This window comes from Helicoverpa armigera, chromosome 1 (assembly GCF_030705265.1).
Source record: "Helicoverpa armigera isolate CAAS_96S chromosome 1, ASM3070526v1, whole genome shotgun sequence".
Taxonomy (NCBI): Eukaryota; Metazoa; Arthropoda; class Insecta; order Lepidoptera; family Noctuidae; genus Helicoverpa; species Helicoverpa armigera.
Window position 1 is genome coordinate 6,567,719 of NC_087120.1, and position 21,675 is coordinate 6,589,393.

The 21,675-nt window shown below is 38.2% G+C and overlaps 3 protein-coding genes and 1 long non-coding RNA gene across 7 annotated transcripts in view; 2 read left to right on the forward strand and 2 right to left on the reverse strand.

The window, feature by feature from the left end:
* Positions 1-730: 730 nt before the first annotated feature.
* Positions 731-2,518, reverse strand: LOC110383577 (uncharacterized). The gene is made up of 3 exons (XR_010276373.1): positions 2,377-2,518; positions 2,025-2,072; positions 731-1,005 (listed from the first exon to the last, which is right to left on the reverse strand). It is a non-coding gene; the product is annotated as an uncharacterized LOC110383577 (long non-coding RNA).
* Positions 2,519-3,723: 1,205 nt separating this feature from the next.
* LOC110383578 (BPTI/Kunitz domain-containing protein) lies at positions 3,724-8,912 on the forward strand. Its single transcript, XM_049839199.2, has 4 exons — positions 3,724-3,962; positions 7,796-7,987; positions 8,237-8,324; positions 8,740-8,912. Exons 1-4 carry the CDS (start codon positions 3,803-3,805, stop codon positions 8,894-8,896), a joined length of 597 nt encoding a protein of 198 aa, XP_049695156.2. The 5' UTR covers positions 3,724-3,802; the 3' UTR covers positions 8,897-8,912.
* A 1,227-nt stretch (positions 8,913-10,139) lies between these two features.
* On the reverse strand, positions 10,140-13,276 carry LOC126054668 (uncharacterized). Its single transcript, XM_049841129.2, has 8 exons — positions 13,188-13,276; positions 12,781-13,018; positions 12,378-12,485; positions 11,759-12,240; positions 11,404-11,506; positions 11,122-11,217; positions 10,661-10,816; positions 10,140-10,319 (listed from the first exon to the last, which is right to left on the reverse strand). Exons 1-8 carry the CDS (start codon positions 13,217-13,219, stop codon positions 10,257-10,259), a joined length of 1,278 nt encoding a protein of 425 aa, XP_049697086.1. The 5' UTR covers positions 13,220-13,276; the 3' UTR covers positions 10,140-10,256.
* A 3,671-nt stretch (positions 13,277-16,947) lies between these two features.
* The window catches only part of Magu (magu), a 29,184-nt gene continuing 24,456 nt past the window's right edge, over positions 16,948-21,675 (forward strand). The window contains exons 1-3 of one of the 4 annotated variants that reach the window (XM_021332237.3): positions 16,948-17,382; positions 19,154-19,343; positions 19,897-20,118. In XM_021332237.3, the coding sequence (XP_021187912.3) occupies positions 17,305-17,382; positions 19,154-19,343; positions 19,897-20,118 (490 nt within the window). In that variant the 5' untranslated portion in view covers positions 16,948-17,304. The remainder of the gene's footprint in view (positions 17,383-19,153; positions 19,344-19,896; positions 20,119-21,675) is intronic. The other 3 variants (XM_021332241.3, XM_021332238.3, XM_021332239.3) reach the window with 3 other exon arrangements.

Consider the following 21,675-nt stretch of genomic DNA (forward strand, 5'->3'; position numbering starts at 1 on the left):
TAAAACTGGTTATTGAGTGCGAAAAACTCGTTTCCTCGCAGCCATGAAGTCATTTTTGAACTTGTGCAATAACACGTGGTCATTTTCACTTTGTCTCAAAGCCTTGCCTTTTTGTAGCTGGGATAGAATGATTTGTATTTGTCGTGATAATGTAATTCTGCGCTGTCGCGGTCTAACATTCTTGGTAGTTCTCTTAGTTCTTCGTTTAGGAGTAGTGGCTTCAGGGAATGCTGATGTTTGCTTGGGTTTCGGCATGGCTGGCAGCAACACCCGGGGCCTCACGAACGACACAATGTCTAAGACTTCTTTGTGACTGGATATGCGAGGCACCTGACACATTTAACATCTATTAGACAAACGAATTTAGTGAGAAACTTCTAGGAGCATAGAGCGAAGTTGTAATCTGTAGGTCCCGTGTTTTGTAAAGCAGGTGAAATTCCTCCAGTCTTTCATTTGGACATCTTTGCTAATCGTTACCTAGGTTTAGTCAGAAGCCAGAAAGTCCGTCAAACAGTCGTTTCAGGGGTATCGGGGTACTTAGCTGTTTCGGAGAGGTCAGATAGGCAGTCGCTCCGTGTTAAACACTGGTACACCGGAATCTGTTGTTGGGAAAAGGTTAGGCTATGTTGATATAACTTATTCTACATTATCAGGCATTACATTTGCGAATTATTGCTATGTATTTGGTTATGTCAATTGTCATGATCGATGTAGGTGGCATAGTGGGGATGAATATAAAAAAAAAACTTCGATGTCACGAGATTTTTATGATTTATTACATTTTGAACAAGTTGGTGCTTTAGTGGTCGTTGGATAGAAGTCTTCTTTCAAACGTTGCAATAGTTTTTCGTAATTTTCTTTGTTTTGCAACAGCGTGCCTTTCTTTAACTGACTCACGATTACTAGAATTTTCGGGTCTATCGTTGATTGGGTTGGCATTGGCACTGGTATCTTCTCCGGCTTCCCCAACTGTATGCTATTTTTTTGATTAGACATTCGGCGCGCCTGCCAGATGTAAGATATAAACTTAGTAATTAAAAACATAGGAGATCTGTGCACTGCAACTTGTACTGGGAGCTACGGATGGTTTAGTAAGGTGAGCTTGCATTTTTCATTCGATAGTAATGTCTCCTCTTAGGCAATATCATTTTGACGACTTTCTCTCTCGGGTCCTCACGGCGCGACCCGTGCGCTGCACATACGGTACACTGAAACAAATATTCTGTTGGGATTTCAATCTGTTCATGTAGCACATTTCATGTAGGATCACTCTATGTTAACACTTTTACTTTATAAAAAATACAGTGGTTTTGTTCTAGGTTTCACTAGCTATGTGTCACTAGCTATGTGTTATTGGCGAATTCCATGACTTGACATAGTTATTATTGTATGTTAATATAGAACTAGCAGTTTCCTGCGGTTCCCGCGTTCCATAGAAAATATTCCACGTACCCGGATGAAACAGCCCATATCATCGGTTATCACGGGGTACACATATCACAGGTTCAAACTAACAAATGATCAAAAAAGTTCCTCTTTATAATATTAGCACAACAGTATCAGAAAACTACGACTTGTCTTGATAGTTACATTATGGTGTTTTTATTGCTATTGTGTTTTTGGACATCCAAACAAATTCCTTATGTCATTTCGAGCCTTCCCCATTAATTGTCTAAGTTTCAGAGGTACTGTTGAATTTATCTTTTTGTGAACGCCATCTTTTACACTGTAGTAAACGTTTGCCATTTTATCCTTGATTTGAATTAACCGTGCTTTAAGTTCGCAGGTTGCATTTTTTACATGTTGTATAGAAATCCTTATAATTTGTTCTCCTTCTGCGTTGGCAGCCTGAGTGTTAAAAATGTCTAATTTACCTCTATATTATGAAAATATTTGGAGAATTTAAATTGTTTCAATGAAGGAAAGTAGGTACTCAACCAACTTTATTGTCATACTTTGATACAATTTGACGTTATTTCGTACACTATTTACAGTTTAAATTCTCCATTTTGAAAAAAAACTACCGTTTCATAGTTTCCATGGACAGGTTGGACTGCTTTCCGACAAGGCGCCTGAATGGTAAGAAATATATGTTTGTTGTAATCTACCACTGACAAAAATCAAAACATTTATATCAACTTTCGGAAGTATTTTGATATATTAATTATAAACTTATGTCTTTGAAGACACAATATATTTTTGTATAAAAAAATAATCTAATTTTATAGTATTTAATTAAAAAGTTCTAGGGATGCTTTATTTTGTGATAAATGTATATTAATAAGATTTGAAATGTCCTGATTGTTCCCAATGGGGTCTAACCATGGGCAAAAAAATTAAGACATTTCTTAAAAAAAAAGATTAAAAATTACTTACGGCTTGAACAAAATGGAAACAAAAGAAGATAAAAAGTAAGAAATAAATAGTTTGCTTCAACAACTCCATTCTGCAACGCGGCTAGTTTCAATATACAAATTGTAAAAAAAGAAATAAAAATGCAATCATCTCGGGTATGTTTTATTGTAAATGTATTGGGAAATCGTGTACATACTTTATAGTAGTACCTAACTATGTAGTTTTGATACGTGTCGAAGTATGTATGTATGTACATAAGATATCTATGCATTTCCTCCGTCGTTTTCCTCCACTTTTCAGTTAATTTGATTTCGATAGTTTAAAAAAAAGAGCGGAATTAACCAATAAAAAATACGATAGATGCTATCTCGGTATGGGTACTTATGGCTAACTCGGTAGGGGTACGCTCTCCATCAAATCAACATCTATAGAAATAACATAAAGTAATTTAAATAATAAAAAAACAAAAAAAAAATGTATCAATTATATGCATCATCCTCCGAGCCTTTTCCCAACTATCTTGGGGTCGGCTTCCAGTCTAACCAGTTTCAGCTGAGTACCAGTGTAAGTTACAAGGAGCGACTGCCTATCCGACGTCCTCAACCCAGTTACGCGGGCAACCCGGTACCCCTTGGATAGACTGGTGTCAGACTTACTGGCTTCTGACTACCCGTAACGACTGCCAAGGATGTTCAATGATGAAATTGTTAAAGTTTATATGGAAACGTTAATATGTAATTAAAAGTTTTCGTGGAGACAGTCGGGACATAAGTTTTACCTTGGCTAGCATGCCGCCACGGATGTATTTATATGTACATAGCTTTGACAAGGCCCGGGTTCACAAGGTAAAAAATAAAACCGTTTAAAAAACAGAACTCGGCCCAAACTGTACCTATGTATAGTTAACTAACTGAATGCGTGAGCGCAGCCCTTAGTAAGTAAGCAAATCAAAGGATACGGAGGCACGAACCTACAGTTTGTATTATTTTTTTTAATTTTATGAAAACTCAAAACAAAAATTACGTAAGATGTAGCTAAACATAGGTATATAACTTTTTGATGGTTTACAAAGAGAACATAAGAGAGTACATAAGGGAGTATATAAGGGAGTACATAAGAGAGTACATAAGAGAGTTAATACGAGAGTGCATAAGAGAGTATATAAGAGAGTACATAAGAGAGTACATAAGAGAAAACATAAGAGGAGTTCATAAGAGTGTACATAGGAGAGTACATACGAGAGTGCATAAGAGAGAACATAAGAGGCGTAGAGGCTGCCAGAAAAATGCAATCGATTTCGAAAAGCAATAAATAAAATATATAAAATGTCACGTAGGTCGGATAAATCTTACCTGTGAATGCCAATAAAAATTTAGTTTTATTCGAAACGGTAACACACTACTGTAATATCGTGATGTAGTTAGCTAGTACCTAAGTTTTGTTAGTGATGAATATAATATCAAAGACATTGCTAGAATTGCTTGTACTCTCTATTCTGGTTGTAATAGCACGTTTAGCTTACTCGAGTGAAACAGACGATGGAAATGAATGGGAATCAAGGAAATCTGCTAATAAAATGTGTGTAAAAGCAGACGAAATAATTAGAGGTACGCTGTTATAAGTTAGTTTAGTTGCAACCGACCAAGTGCGAGTCGGACTCGCGTTCGAAGGGTTCCGTACCAGAGCAAAAATTGAAAAATAATCAAAAATCAGGTTTGTTGTATGGGAGCCCCCCACAATATTTATTTTATTCTAGTTTTCAGTATTTGTTGTTATAGCGGCAACAGAAATACATCATCTGTGAAAATTTCAATTCTCTAACTATCACGGTTCATGAGATTCAGCCTGGTGATAGACGGACGGACGGACGGACGGACAGGACAGAGGAGCGAAAACACCCGTTTTACCCTTTGGGTGCGGAACCCTAATAAGGTTCATAATTTTAAGAACAGGGTGTAATGTATGTGTAGTATTGTTTACATTTATTTGACATCTAACTTGTTAAAGAACTACTTCCCATGTTTGGAAAGGGCTTATAGGTTATTCTGATGTATATAAGCATTTTTTTCTTCAATATGACATGCATATTTGATTAGATATAATGATAACATTTTTTGAGCTGGGATAAATAACGGTTTTGTTTTTCAAGTAACAAATCCGATATTATAAGGCAGTCTGTTCTGGATGCACCGTATTGGCTTTATTGTTTGATTTTTATTTACAAACTGTCACTGGTCACAGCCCAAATAAAGCCTAAACATTTGGTTTGGCTAAGTAAGACCTTCCTGGGGGGTGCGTTTTAAATAAAGGTATGTTAATAAAGGTGTGTTTTAGCCTGTATAATTTCCCAAAGGACCTCTCTGAAGAACGCTTTCAGGGAATAGTTTAAATTATGAAAAAAAACTATGGTTTTGTGTATTAATATATAATTGAATTGGAATCACTAGTTACAGTTAATTTGATATTGTTATAACATTGAAGAATAAGGAATCTATCCATTTCTGCGTCTCGTGGTCGTGGACGGTGTCGTGGTGGTGGTCGTGGTTGTCGTCGGAAAAATTTTGTGGTATATTCCTTGAACAAACGCTTTAATGTTAAGCGCAGTTTCTGAAGAATTTAACGCTCTATGAGTGAGGTCTTTCAATTTTTGAAGAAAACTTTCTAAGTCTGCTCGGCGTTGTATGGGACCTTGTTCCAGTTCCTTGTCCTGAGTGATAAAAATATCTTAGTAAATAAATACATAGGAAAATATGTGGCCGCGGTAGAAGCTTCGCTACATATAAAGTCCACCATTTAGTTATAAAAATGTGATAATTGAAGTACCGCCCGACCAATTTTTGGCAAACTTCACATAAACCCATCTACTAAATAATCAGAACACAGTCTAAATTTTCTTTTTTTTGGATAGGATAAAATTACAAGAAAAGTGGCATTAATTTTATAAATATGTTTAGAACATGTAAATGGCAGAGGTTTGAATAAAAAAAGAAGGTAGATAACCAACTTAGAAATCTGTTGGTGTATGATTGAGATCTGCATATTTGGCAAATAAAATCACGAAAGAAATATTTTTTTTTATCAGGGGGAAAATCCTCATGGACTACCCTCCACTTGCGGGCGGGAAGAGTGGTACTAGCTTCCCTCTCTCTTCCCGCCGTCTCCTTTGCGACCATCACATCCTTGCACAAGGAAGCGAAGCGACGGCGTTCCACCCTTCTTCGCTGTCGACCATGCAGGACACAACTTCCGGCAGCGACAGATTTCCCGCAGCATCTACTTCTGCCGCTAGGTCCCGGCGCTGCGTTGTCCAAGCTGGGCACCACTAACGTGTGCAGCGCCGAGTGTTCGCTGCAGATGCCACAGTGGTGGCTCCCGGCCTATGCGACAAAGGAACTTTCCGAAACACCCGTGTCCGGTAAGAACCTGCGTCAGCCGGAAGCTGAGGACGCCGTGGCGTCTCTCCAGCCACGTCTTTAGGATGGGCTTTACCGCTGCGATAGTGGCGTGCCCTGCCATGGGTTGCGCAAGTTGCTGCTTCCATTCCGCAATTACCTCTTGGTGGAGCTCAGCCCTGCGCGCCTCAACTTGCCGAGGCGCGAGGCGCTCGCCCCGTCCCACCGCTTCCTCGCGCCGTCCAGGTCCCATAGTGGGGATCCGGCTAGGAGGCGTGTTGCTTCGAAGGAAATCGTGCGGTATCCCCTTATGACTCCGATGGCCATCGCTCGCTAAGGTCTTCGCATCATTGCAAGGTTGCGGACCGTCAGGGTGTTCGCCCACACTGGAGCGGCATAGAGCGCCATCGCCCTCACCAACCCCATATAGAGCCTCCGGCAGAAGGAGTTGGGCCCAATAAGGTTGGGCAGCAAGCGTGAGAGCGCTGAAGATGTGGCCAACAACCGAGTCCCCAAAGTGCGCCCCGAAGTCCTATCGACTGTTGAGAACGAGTCCGAGGCCCGAGGTATTTTATCGTCGACTCTACAGTGATGGTGACCCCTCCTACCAGTATACTGGACCCCGGAGGTGGCTTCTTCCTCGGCCCATGGAAGCAAAGGGCCTTGGATTTGTGCAAGGCCACTTCAAGGCCAAGACGCCGGATCCTACCCACGACCTGCGCGACTCTGGCTTTGGCCCGAATGGCCGCTTGTCGGTACGTCTTCCCACGTGCTGTTACTAGCGTGTCGTCAGCGACTCAGCATAGCATGTCACGCTGACGCCGTGGAGAAGCGCACCGCGCAGGACCCAATCGTAACCAATATTCCACAAGAGAGGGCCAAGAACCGACCCCTGGGAACATCGCACGTCATTTCTCGCCGACCCCAACCTTCAACATTATGATGATGTCTTATAGTGCAACTACACTTTGTCAGCCCAATATCAGCGAGAGCATAATACACATTTAATTTCGACTACTTGGCTTCTGGCAGATTTTCGGTTTTACCCACATAGTTCCCAATCTGGCGGTATAGATGTATGTCAACAAGCAATAAAAAATTCGTATCTTCTGTAAGCATGAATCTACAATACTTCTAGGCAATCAATCAACAGACAGTAACTAATTGGAAGCCGCCTTAAGAATTTAAAGACATGAGTATATAGTTAGATCTCATGGTATAATCGTTGTTTTTCTTATTATTTTTTGTAATAAAAACTATCCTATGTCCTTTCTAAACTTCCAAACTATGGATCTAACGCATGCACTAAGAGTGAAACTAAATAGGTACTTATTTACTTACGGGTTTATATGAGTTGACAGGCATAAACATTAAAATTAGGACAAACATGGTTTCCTTGAACAATTCCATTCCCTAACGCGGCTTGTTCTAATATAACGAGATTGTAAAAAAGAAATAAAAACAAACTAATTGTAGCATTAGTTTATTTTTATTTCTTTTTTACAATCTCGTTATATTTAATTAGAACAATCCGCGAATATAAAAAATATCCATGATAAAAATGTATTGCGAAATATTTTGAAAGAACATACCATAGATACACATAGGCATGTGTTTTTTGTAGATTGTGGAAAATATACAAAGTATTTCAATAGGCTACTTCGGTAAGCTTTGGTACGTTCTACTACGCAGTATTTCCTTTATTTTAAGTTGAAGTTGGTGGCAATGATAACTGAAACAACATTCATGATTCTTATCAAATTTGTATACTCTCGGCTGTTACTTATTTGATAGCGATATTTTCTTGGTCTATTTCTGCCGTGCATCGGAGAGCACGTAACTGTCGGTACTGAGCCTGATCTCTCTCCTGTCGTGTCGGATTGCCACCCATCGGGCTATGAGAGTGAAGGAATTGTGAGTGTACCTGTGTCTGCGCAGATGCGTGTACTATTTTGTGTCCTGGACAGTCGGCTAATCTCCTTACATGAGAACAGCCACCGTAGAAGATAATCGGCTAGTAGGACCTTATCATCATATTTCTGTTGCAGCCAGGCGTAAGTCATGTCTATTACGGGCGGACACTGGGCCCTGTCGAGCTGATATTGTCTCATGGTATTACGATGCTAAGAAATACAGGTGTTACCGGTTCTTCTGGGGGGGCTGCCAGGGAAACGGCAATAGATTCGTCACCCTTCGAGATTGTATGAACTATTGTTACCTGAATGATTCAATGGCAGGACGTAAGTTTCAATAAAATATACCTAATCTGTGATAGGGGCCTTTTTTTTCCGACGTCGAAAATCATCAAATGACCCCTCCCGCTGTGGGTTAGCAGCGGTGAGGGAGTGTCAGACTCCTGAAGACTGAAATCAACAACCGACAACCCGCATTAAGAGATGTTATGTGGTCTAGTTTTTTCTCCGGTTTAAAAACTGTGAACTTATTATCTTATTTTAACAATTAAATATAATAATGTTTATTTGTTATAGCGCGCGTACCACATTTTTGCTCTCTAGCATTCGATTTCGGCACATGTTATGGTAGTTACAACCGTTGGGCCTGGGATCCTTTACAGAAGTAAGTCTCTTAGTATGGACTATACGTACATACCTACTCGTATTATACGCCTTTTCACACTGGCGGATTTTCCGCCCGGTGTTTCCGGAAGATCTGCCATTGTGAATAAGCTATTTTGCTGATAATCTGATATTCACCTTAATATTAAAAAAAAAAACTAAACATCGATATGAGAAACCTGACATATGCCTCCATGGCCAATAAAACTGTAGTGTCAAGTATAAAAGCTTTAGGCGCAGCAAAATGGATTTAATTTCCATGGATTTTTGAACAATATGCAGTCCGCTTCTAAGCCTGTCGCGTTGGGCTAATGTTGCTTCTTACATCAAATAAATCATATCAGCAACACGCGTTGACGTTTTTAAAGATGCCTTCATAAAATAAAAATTCTAATCTTCCTTTTAATGTATTCCAGGGATTGCAGACGTCGCTTATATTCGGGCTGTGGAGGAAACCAAAACAATTTTGAAACTCGAGAGGAATGCTTCGCAACATGCGTCACTGGAGCAGACAACGATATCAATTATGTGCCTACTACATGTATACCGTTCACCCTTCCTGATGCTGATTAAAAACAAAGTACCTAGGCACAGTTGTATTTTTGTTTTATTTATTACCTTTAGCTAGAGTAACACTCGGTGTCGTGGTTGGATATCATTACCCACTTGACTTTTGGCTCTTGTCAACTCCTCAAGTGTGAGGGCGTCTGTTCGATTCCAGGTCAGGCAAGTACCAATGCGACTTTTCTAAGTTTGTGTGTACTTTCTAAGCATATCTTGGACACCAATGACTGTGTTTCGGATGGTACGGTGAACTGTAGGCCCGGCTGTCATTGAACATCCTTGGCAGTCGTTACGGGTAATCAGAAGCTAGTAAGTCTTACAACAGTCTTACCAACGGGGTATTGGGTTGCCCAGGTAACTGGTTTGAGGAGGTCAGATAGACAGTCGCTCCTCGTAAAACACTAAAGCAAAGATAAATATTTCATATAAGTATAAGTATGAGACGATTTTGTAAATAAGGTATTGCGGTTACTTAGATTTCATCTCCTTCCTAGAATGTTGCAGGTAAATACTGCAGTGTGTAGACATACTTTAAAAAGGAATAAATTTTGTAAACAGCAATTCTCTGTCGTATTTGCTTTGTAATACCATAAATAAAAATAATATGAAATCTAAAATTGATTCTTTGACTTTATTGTTTCACTTTCGACAATCAGTGGTTTTTCGGTTAGAGATTGTAACATAATTTATACGAAACTAATACCTATCAAAATTCGGATCAATTGCAAAACAACGGATGGATATTGGAACCCGCAGTATATCAGTCAATCAATTTTATATATGTATGTTGTAGGTACATATTCTACGAAGTCCAACCAATAGGACAAAGAGACCGCTGCCTGAAAGGTCAATTTGTGGATACGACAGGGCTGTTTCCTGGCGTGTTAATTATGAAAGACATTTGTAAGGCGCTGTCGAAATTGGTTAACTATAGCAAACTGTTATTGCTATTTCTGAAGATACTGTTAAGAACAGAGAGGTCCTAAAAGTAGACCTAAGAGTACCAGCATCGTACTTGTTGGATCGTATCATCGTTCTTGTTTGTTTAAAGATCATCGTGAATTCCATCAAAGTTTTTGGTCAATCGATAACATCAATAACTTAACTCATCGAATACATCGGTATTCTTCTTGAGTTATGTCATAAAATATCTATATAATAAAAAATATTGGATGATACTAAAATATGGCATTCATGTGCTATATATTGTTTATTTAATAAGAAAACTAAGATATTTGAGACAAAATGTAAAAGCAAGAAGTAAAGTAACATACGCTATGAATGAAACTAAACAATTTAAAGGGATTTTAGAATTTGCAAGTCTGCTTTTGTACTTTCTGTGAAAAAAATTGTGAAATAAGGGTAATTTTCACTGTTCTTCTTCTGCAACTGTTTTCAGCATAACAAAATATGAAAACGATGTTTTCAATATCTGAAATCAAAAATAATTTATGGTTAAAACACGGAGGATGGAAAAATGAGCAGAGATGGTTTAAAACAACAAGATTTGTCTGTAAATCTTGTTTTATTCTGGAGATATACATACAATGTACATTCAAAATAATAAAGCCAATAATCGTATAGTCAGGGATAAATGTCGGGTTTGTGTCACCATTTCATTAAAGTTGTCTCAAAAGGGCTCGCTACGCTCGCCTCTCAAATATCAGGGACTCTATAGTCTTTATATAGTCCTGTCGTCTGCTGTAGACGAACAAAATATAAAAAGCTAATAATATACGTGTTTGTGCAGTAATTGTAAATGTTCTTATTTACCGCAGTCATAGTCTGGACGCCGACGGTGAGCATGCTCATCATCTTCAGATCTATAGACCTTTGCGACTGTCTCAGCATCACGAAAACAAGCTTTCGGTTCTTAGTGTCCATGTATTCCCACGGAACTAAATACACGGCATCGATTAATTTGTCATTCTACAAAAAAATAGATTTGCTAGGTAACAGTTTTTAAATTAGTCCTAAACATAATCTATGTGGTACATCCCCAAAACCTATGTGGTAAAAAAATAAATATTTATGAGAAATAAGAAATTAAGCAGCAGTGAAAGAGTAAGAGTACGGATTGAAGTAATTTCAATTTTGTTCTAGCTGGGTAAGGCAGCCATTCTGACGACCGAATCGCCAGTTACTTTAATAATAGCTTATTTTAAAAATCAAAAATAATTAATACGCGTATTTCGTCAACATTTTAGGTCCGTTTGCCCTGCACTTTTTCTTACCGAGGATCCCAAGAGCTCAAATATAACACTGATTTGAATAAGTTGTTGAAAGATGACTACTGTCAGAGGCCCGTATCGCACCAACGTTTTCATATCCTGCAATACACCTGATAATTATTATATTTCACCAATAAGTTTTGTTAAACTTACGTTAAATAACCTTCATATATACCTACATATACACATAGCTTTCATTGTCATGGATTTGAGTGTTATTTTTCAGTAATGTACCTAATCATAGACTTTAAGGGACCTGCTCATTTGTGACAGGAAGAAACTTACCAACTGTGAACACTCTAACAGCAGAATACAGCCACTGACTTGATGAAACACCATGTATGCCAAGAGTGCTGGTCCGAAAGCGTTTGACATTTCTGAAGAAAAACTTCAAAGAAACGTAATTTAATTTTAATTTAATACTGATGATTATTTTGAACCTCGAAAACAACATGAGATTGCAAAAGTGTACCTAAATAATCATGACTAAGCGCTTACCATGATCAAATAGACTACCTATTTTAAGTAGGATTACAACGTTTCTATAAAGCCATAAACGTTATGCTAAAGGTGGCCATATATAAGGGACTGGTTGTTACATGAAAACATTTTATACACTTACTTTACCAGAGGTACTTACTTAAGAATAAGGTTGTGATGACGAATATACTCTCGAAGTTTACCGAACACTTCTTTCAATTCTTCCTGAGTATAAGAGTGATCTTTGATTGCATCTGTATTCTCGTTCGACTCTAACACTGAGGCGGGCTTCTTGAAATTCGCAAGATGATACGTCAAGAGTCTCATATGACCCCATAGGTGAAATATTACCAATGACACCGTGAGGTCCACAACGCAAAAATAACTCGTGCAAGTGTAAGAAATAAAGCAGTTGAATGACGTCATAGCTATGTATCCCTTAAACTTGGTAGTGTAGTCAAAAGGCACGGAGTAAAACACAGAATGATCGTAAGTCGCGTTTGCAGGAATCACATCTCTGAACATCCCTCTAGAGTAACAATTGTAAAACGGTATCATGTTGAATAACAACAAACCGTTTAACGCCAAACCGAGTAAGTAGACCGTGTAGAAATGAGATATTTTATGTATAAAGATGTGTGTCTGGAAAAGAAAGAAAAAAAGTCAGAACAGACAGATATTAATTAAGGTGAATTCTTGAAGAGACTCCTCTAAGAGCAGTTTCATGTCATTTTCTTAGTTAAAAACTCTAGTAGCAAATAACCGAAAAGTCAACATACCTTGTAAGCATATTCGGATTTATGCCTATGATGGAAAAGGTGTATCTTATTCACGAAAGATAACATTACTTCATTGTATTCTCTTGATAATATCATTATGCACCTTGACTGTTAAAAAGAGAATCACTTGATTAGAAGAATTCGCACCCAGTTGATGTAGGCTACATCAAATGGCACAAAAGATTTTTTTTCATAGCTTAAAACAAAACAAAATAAACTACTAGCGTGCTCCTAAGAAAAATTGAAACCATACAGTCGAATCAATCGAAGAAAGATCCTATAAAGCCACAAGATAGGAGGTAAAGTGTTTTGTAGCCATAAGCCATGTCATAAATGTAGTTAGATGTGTTGAGTTCGCTTTCCTTCTTGATGCAGTTAATAAAGAGCATGGTTTGATACTCACGCATGTTATACAATTCATGAACACTGTGATGTAAGTGTGGCCTAATTCGAAAGAAGACAGCACTCCAGTATTGTTCCTGAGATAGACGGCTCCACCGACAAGAGTGGCAACATTCAGTGCCAGAACGAAGTACCGATAAGTAACGGATTCGTTCGGAGTCTTCGGCCAGCTATCTAAGATCCACATACTTTTCCGAGCGAGATTTATGTAAAATATGTCTTCAACTTTCTCCACCCCTCTAAAACGATAAATTGTATGAGCTCATAAAATTAATATATGCATAGGTAACTAGGGAAGAAGCATTAAAAACAGAAATCTTCTGGGTCCAAGAGGGCACTATTCTTTTCATCCGTGTACCTACTAAAATTATAGTGTACTGGCAAAATACATTTTAAGTAAAAACTTACTCTAAATCAGACCCGTCTGATAGAATTTTCATGTCGAGGGATCTCAATAGGTATCGTTTCGAAAGGAATCAGTTGTTCAACAGCATTATTGAAACTTTCATCGGACCTATATAAATTATCCCACACATGTTATTATCTACTTGATGGACGTAATTTTGCAAAACACAGGGGTGTTATGACTAATCAGGGTCGCTTTCAACATATCAATCATCATTTGTATAATTATGAAGATTTCTTACCTAATCTGTCCTGTATTAGTTTTCTATATCTACATAGAACTGGATTATAATTGTTCATATTTACATACGTGTATCGTTTATGGGTAAAACATCATCGGTAAGATTCTTGAGCATGTAAACCTCATGGCGTAAGTCTAAGACACCGTACCTACATTATGGGCATTTATAAATGTAACCCAGATGGCTTCACACTTCCAGGGACCCGGGTTCTTTTGGATTTTATTTGGGCAAGATTATACTTGGTAACGACTCTCTTCGCGAATCCATTAGGTACACCCCTAGTTGCCACCACAGTCGATGTCTTTTTCTAGCCAAAAAATGTTTGAAATTAGCTTCTTTAATTAAATAGGCGAATTTATAGAACAAAGCTTGTTTATTTTTTAAATACCTTTCATCACAAGGTCGACACAACGGTTCTTGAATAATAACCTACTTTTAATCAATCAACTTCAATAATTATTAGTCTCTGTTATTGTTTGAGTCCTGCGGTGAAAATGCCAATAAACATGATTTATCAAGGTTAAATGGTATACAGCTGTTAGGCATAATGCTAAACAGGTAAAATATAAACCGTCATGGACAGATTTGCAAGTCATGGAACTTAGAACAGAATTAGGATTACTCTACGTTAGTTTTCCTTTTTATCTAGCATGTTATTAAATGAAATTGTTGGTCTATATCGAACAATCCCGCAGCCCTGTGAATCAGCTCTCCGGATCAATCCTCCCAAAATTGAACATCACTTGAAACATTGAATGGAAGGAATCGAATGGTACAAAAGTTGGAGTCAAATAGTCAAAGGTTTAGATTCCTCGGATCTTTGGGTACACAAATTAAGTATTCGTGTTCTGTGGGTTTTCTTAAAATCTTCCTTAACTAACTTAGGACTACTGTCCTTGTGTGCTAAAAATCATCAATTCAATTGAAAATTGTACACTATCTTTAATCCTTAATAATTTTAAGTGGCGCCATCTACCTCCTTTTGTTGTACGTAAGATGAGTAACATCCAAACGAGATGTAACGAACGTAAACGTAAACGAGATGTAAAGTTAACAGCAATGTCTGCGTTAAATGATTACAGCTATCTAAGTATAGATGGCGCCTTTTTAATACATGCAAGAATTTTAATACAATCAATATTCTCGATTCTTGCTGTTCAGTGATTAAAGTATAAAAAATATAATAAATTATAAATAATATAAACTACAAGAAATAGGCTTAATATTATGAATGGAAATATGTTTAGGGCGAAGTCATCAAATGACCCACTGCGGGAGGGAGTGCCACTCTTAACCCACCATGTTCCTTCTGAGGCCCAATTCTTCGAATAACCCCGCAGCCGTGGCACCTAGAGGTATATTGATCACGGAAATACTTGCTTCAATGAGCCCATACATATGATTTATTAGCAGAGGTGTGAAAATGTTATACAGGCAAGTGTGTGTGTATATGGGGTGATTCTATATAATTTTGAAGGTTAGGGAAATATAATAAATAAAGTAGTGCTTTGGTCGACGAGTTGATAACGCTGTTAGCGTCAGGGCAGAATAGAACTCCTTAAATTCTAAAAAAGTACTTAAATTCAAACAAATCTATCGTGAATTAGTGACTACCGAACTTTTAGAGAAACCAGGTGCTCGATTCTGCAAATTTTACTTAAGCGACATACGACCGATATCCAACTGCGATCCAACACGACTTGATTACGATTGAAGCGTATGAGGCATTCCGATATATTTTCTTTTAGATAAACGTTTTTACAATAATGAATCATATTGTCTGCAAGTTATTTACGAGTGCAATATGATTGTAGAGTGACTACCCTATAGTCCAAATGGTAGACCAATCGCAAACCAATGAAATGCCTTTGGAATACGATTGGCCTATATTAGTAGCAGAATGCCCGCTAAGGTTCAAACTGCTAAACTATAGCGCTTACATTTTTATTCAATTTTGACATTATTAACTTAGCAGGATCGGGCCCTTAGATGTTGGGACACTCGCAGCGGGCCCGTAGCAATTTTAGTATAGGTATGTTTAATCCGGCACTGTCCACTGTCCAGGCATGAGGGCTCATCATCTAGGTTCATTATTTATAATTTAAGGTTTAAATGGAAAGTGTGTCCGTGCAAACTATGATGAAGAATGATGTATTGATATGCTCTTTTATCAGGAACTAGCGACCCGCCCCAGCTTCGCACGGCATACCATTTTTTCCCTACTATTTAATGTATGTTATTAGATTTAAACTTTCCTCTTTAATTACTCTAAGTATCTGCTACAAAAACCGCATGAATCGGTTGCGTAGTTTTGAAGATTTAAACGTACAAACACAAAGGGACATAGGGACAAAGAGAAAGGGAAAAAGCGACTTTATTTTATACTATGTAGTGAAGACAATGCGGAAGATGGCTGGTCAGCTACTTTTGCAACAATTAACTTGTTAAACCTTACAGCCTTAACTGCGTTACAACGTTTCCAGCAATTGAAGCTTTCAAGCAAAATCCTTTTTCATTTTATCTTTTCAGAAAAAACAGTGGATATCCGCATTCTCATGTGTGGATCTCTCACAGTGATCTATACTTAACGATGAATTTAATCTAATCTATTAGATCATAACGGGTGACCTAGGAATCATTATCAAACCAGATCAATAAGCGTGGAGGATATCTTGTAATGTTGTTTATAATATTTTAGAGTAACAGGTGTCTTATCTTTTGTAGTGACGTAGAAGTTTAAACATATCATGTTACACTACTAGATGTTTCCCGTGACTCTCACTGTATTTAGAGAAATAAGTATGCGAGCTCAGGACATATCCTCCTTCGAGCTTTAGCCTTCTTCCATACTCACAATTGTCTAAGATCGACTCAAAAGTTTTGACATGGAAGTTCAACAGACTGATGTACAAAATTACGCTTGCGTTTATGTATTGGTGGCAAATTAATGTAATTTTAATCTTATCCTTGGTGTGTTGATAATAGCATGTTTTGTGTGAATTTTATTTAAATTGCAGTAATATATTTTAATGTATTTTAATTTTAATGTGGGAGCCTAAGAAGTTACTAACAAGCAGGTGTTGACACCTGTGTTCCAATTTTTTATCATGCCTTTTGTTTTTTTTTTAATATAGCAGTAATTATACAAATCTATGCAGCCTATAGTTGTGTTTATTCGTTCAAATATCCGCTAGGCTAATGTCGTGATGGGTGCTTTGCACGAGAGTGCGCAGAGCACGATCGCACATGACGCGCTCGGCCAGACATCGATCGCTATCCTTCATCACGGACACTTTGTACGGGATTTTACATAATAAAGACAAAAAACCGGCACCTAACAAGTTTTGAGCCACGTACAAAGTGATACGTTTAATAACTTACTTAACTCAATAATTACCTTCCAATTAAGTGCTAACGGCCAATTAGATTGGCCGTGATTTAAAAATTGTAAAAGAAGCAGGTTTAGCGCATCGTTATTCCCGCAGTGGCGAACGGAACGAATAAGCTAAGCGGTGGGCGGGGAGCGGGCGCCGTACGTGCGCGCGCGCACTGCGCTTTTTGCTTGTGGCAGGCGACCGCGGCGCGGCGGCGGCCCACGCGCACCGGGATCTTATCCTTATTGTATTTTATTCTGTTCTTAGCTCTCTGTCCCGACGCACGTCCCTGCCACAGATCCCTATTGTAAAACTCAACGTTTTATTGTAACAAAGCCAGTTTATTATAAACTAACGTATTATGCCAATATGTTAGTAAAAACTCAGTCATTCTTTGCCCGGTCTTCAGACGGTCTGTTTTGTTGTGTGAACGAGTGTTATAAATAAAATAATAATAGCTGCGAACCAGCGATTTTTAACAAAATTGCTATATCAACATACATTATGAATGTAAATGATTTAGTGACCCGTTTATTATTTCTCACCATTATTTACATTGTGGGAGCAACACCTGATGATAAGGTAACTATTATTTATGTTTTGTTGATACATTACGTTAATGCCCGTGTTCGCTCGCGTTACTTTCTAACGCTGATTAACTTATACCGGTACTTCAATTTTAACTTCTATTCAATCGCAGTCGGTAAAATATAACCATTTGGAAGATGCAATGTTAAGGAAACTTATCTCTTGATTTAGTGAAGCGATGCTGATCAGTGACATTTTGCAAATGATCGTAATTTTTTAACTTTAGTTCTTGTGGAAAGCTTGCAATTATACCGGAACAATCTATTAGAGGTTCTCTTAGATCATAATCCTACTTAGACGATGGTGATAACAAACCGGCAAGGTGCAGCCGCAGACCAAACTTGCATATCGGATGCTCTTCCAACTGACATTTTTTATTTTATTATTATGTTGCATTTTGTCATCGGTACTTTACAGTAATAAGTAGTATTGTATAGGTAGTAGAAGTAGTAATAAGAATCTACTGAATTACGGTATCTGAACTTCTTGTAGTAGAATTAAGTAAATAGTGCGTTTACAAGGATGCTTGCATCGGAGGTAATAAAGACTGAATGCAGTTTTGATTTCAAGACTACATATTTGATAAGCAAACTTAAGATATCGTTTATCTACGCCGTGTTTGTATACATATACATGTAATTATTTAAATCAAAAATTGATATCGAATAACATTTAATAACCAAATTAGTCCAGTATCAGTCAGTCAATCAGGACAGTATTGGCAATAAATACTACTTGATAACATTTTGATACATAAATTAAAAGTTGTTATACCTAGCAGTTCAAGATCTTATCAAAATTTTTGGTGTGAAAAAAAAACAGTTTGACAGTTTGCTCTTTACCGTCTCGCACAGATTTGGTCTTTGTATCTTCAATCTATTTAATCATGTTACTGAATATGGAACTAGGTAGGTACCTAGTCCGAATTTACAAAGCACAACGACAACTAGAGTAGTTTAGCCAAAATGTCAGTCAGACATTCCTTGTCTGCGAGATAATTAGGCAGTTGTCTCCTTTCTCCTACTCACCATCGATTTATTGATAATTGTATCCATAAATTATTGAAAAAATATGAAGTCTCGGCTTTGGTATGCCCAAAAGAGTTGTAGCTGTACGCAGTTAGAGACTGCTACTGGGCACGAGGGGCTAGGCGGTTTTTATAAGTAAAACGTACTTTAATAATCTCAAACTGTTGTCTTCATACATAAAGAATAAAATTATCTAGGCTACCCGTAACGACCACCCAGCCAGGCAGAAGTCACCCAGTCGCGAATATTGACATTGGCATTGAGAATGTAGCAGAGCCTATAGTTACAGTTATTCACTTACCATATAAGTGGAAACTGAATTTAAATTAGTCTTTATGTTATGAGCTTGTATAATCATAAGCATAATATTCAAAAGTGTTTCCAAGTACAGGCAGGTCCTATTGTTCCAACGGTCCAAGTTATAAAACTGGAATAAGAAACCGATGGGTACTTTATGTTTGCATTAGGCGTAACACCCAAGCTATGTTAATCAATTCAGAAACCTGATTTAGCTGGAACCGATCCCACCAATCATTTGGCTTGAAATACAAACCTTTCTAAAAGGAAATCAAAGCTATCTTCATCCTAACAATGTCTAACATAAGGATCGTATCAGATTTGTCGCAACCAGTAGCAAACTTTTAACGCCCATCAATTGAATCATGGTCTAAATGATGTGCTTGAATCAATCAATTAGGTTAATTGATGATTTGGTTAAATTGTTTGTTTGTTGTCAGAGTTCGGCATCGAGTACGTTAAGCAATGAGAGCTGCAGAGCGCGCGCGGCGGCGTGCGACTCGAGCGCAGCGCACGCGCGCCGCCCGGTGTGCGGCTCGGACGGGCGCACCTACCCCTCGCGCTGTCACCTCATGGTGGCGCAGTGCACCGGCTCGCCTGTCACCATCGTCAGGAAGGGACCCTGCGTCGGTAAGTGCACACCAAATATCCTCGTATTCTACTACCACTACCTTTCCCCCTGCAATACCTTTGCTTCGTCGGCCTATTGAAATCCAAATGCAGAACTGCTTATGGTCACAAGGATTCTATTTGTTGCAAACAAGTACTGGCTACCTACACATAGTAAGCAAGTATAGGAAAAAACATACTGATACATAACGATGTCCCCCATGACCATGACTCTTATAAAAAGCGCCTTTGTTGAACTCGGCCTTGCATTTGCGGTACAACCGTTCTTTATGAAGTCATGGAATGTAGTCAGTTTACACTTTTACAGCTTCTATACCAGTACAGATTAGTTAGGGCTAGTGATTCCTCGATATCCGTTAAGTTTTATTACACACTTTATAGCTAAGTTGGACATTCTGAGCTCTATAGAGCAGACTGCATGAACACAACTTATACTATGTCACATATCTTTGGTTATGCAACTTTCAACACTATTCTCGCGGTTCTTTTAGGGTCTCGCGGTTCTTGTAGGTCCAGGATTTTAAGGTTTAACATAATATCATCTTTATCCCAGAGGGGCAGTCATCATGCCTAGTTGCGTTACGGTACGCGTTGAAGGCTCAGAGCGGGGTCTGGTCAGCGTACATTCCCCGATGCCGCGCCGACGGCAGCTACGCAGCAGTGCAGTGCGCCACTGCTGGTGCAGTCGCTGCTAGCTGCTGGTGTGTCAACCCTGACGGGAAACCCATCCCTGATACCTCCGTCAGGAACGGTCGCCCAGACTGCACTAGAACCGGTGAGTAAAGTGACACATTTCTTGACTGTTCATGACTTGCCTTTCAGTTTTTTTGACGTTTATGACTTAGCTTTTAAGGTAGGGTTATGGATATCGTGACTCCCAAGGTTCCTGGCCACAAAACCTTTGGTCCCATGTCAGCGGTAGTGCCCCTTTGGCCCGTGGAAGTTGAAGCAATCTCTTCTCCAGAATGTGTCATGTGGTGATTTTCAGATTTGAGTTCAGTTCTCGAATATGAAAATCACCATTTCCATGATCATTTTTACTACGGCTAGCTTTTATGTTAATGTTAAATTTAGGTGTTGCAATGCGAATTTGTTCTCTTTAATGCCTGGCTTAAACGATATTAGATGAGCATATGGAATCTAAATCTTATTGATTTACTGATTCAACTATTCTGAAACAATAATTCACTATGAGATAACATTTGGTTTTCATCTGTCTTTGTATACATCACGTTTATGAACTTGCTCGTTTCCATGTACCTATGCTAAGCGAATTCTATATTATTGCCTATTCAGTTGATAGGTGAATAAACTACACTCGTCTAGTTTATAGGCGACATTACGACATTAGATTACAATGTCTAATATGTCTATAAAGCTATTCAATTTAAACACAAAACTACAATAACATGAAATTTAAATAAAACAATTTGTAACGTATATTAAGCAACTAGTTTGAACAATGGTAGGACGTAGCTACTTATAAATCTGACTGAACGTAGCAGTAGGCGAAACGCCACATTGATGGTGATTTATAAGATTTAAAAGAGTATTCGTCGTAATTGTTTGAGAACGTCTTCTAAGCGATCAACGGTAAGAGTTCTCTTGTACCCGGATCTGAGACATCTGTTTTATCTAACACGCCATTGTAAATACCTCTGGATACACTTCAGACATCGTTTGTAAACAATTATCCAGATGAAAGCCATTGTTTACATTACGCTAGAACGCCTTTTGGAAGTACCGATAGATAAGTTTCACGTAGATATTATCTTAAGCAATTTTCACAGAAACATACCCAATTCGTTATAAAATACTGATAAACACATCAGTCTTGCGCTTTGTAAACATACTGCTGAACTGCTGATTCACATAAAAATATACATTGTAGGCCGTTAAACTAATTAACTATAGGTTACTGTACTTTTTACGTAAACAGACAATTTCGTGTGTACTAATCATGGCGTTATCGCTGGAATATTAAAAATGTAAGTAGGAACATTCCTTTGGCGTTTGTTGTACTGTGTTCAGAAATAACGTCTCGGTAACAGGAAAACATTTTCACAGAAAAACAATACCACAAACAAATATTACTCGTACCCATCCATTTGAGAGCGTGTTAGAAAAACTTAAAATAAATACATACGAGCAAAACCCCTAAATGGGAATGCAAGAATTTCTGGCGTTGAAAACTTCACACACAGAGTGCAATTCCAGAATAAAATAAAGCTATTCGTTTTGACATACAAATTGCATCGCGTGCGTGCTGATGGACTCTGGCACACGTCTGCGGTCGCGAATATGTAAAAGAATCGCATGAGACGTTTGCAAT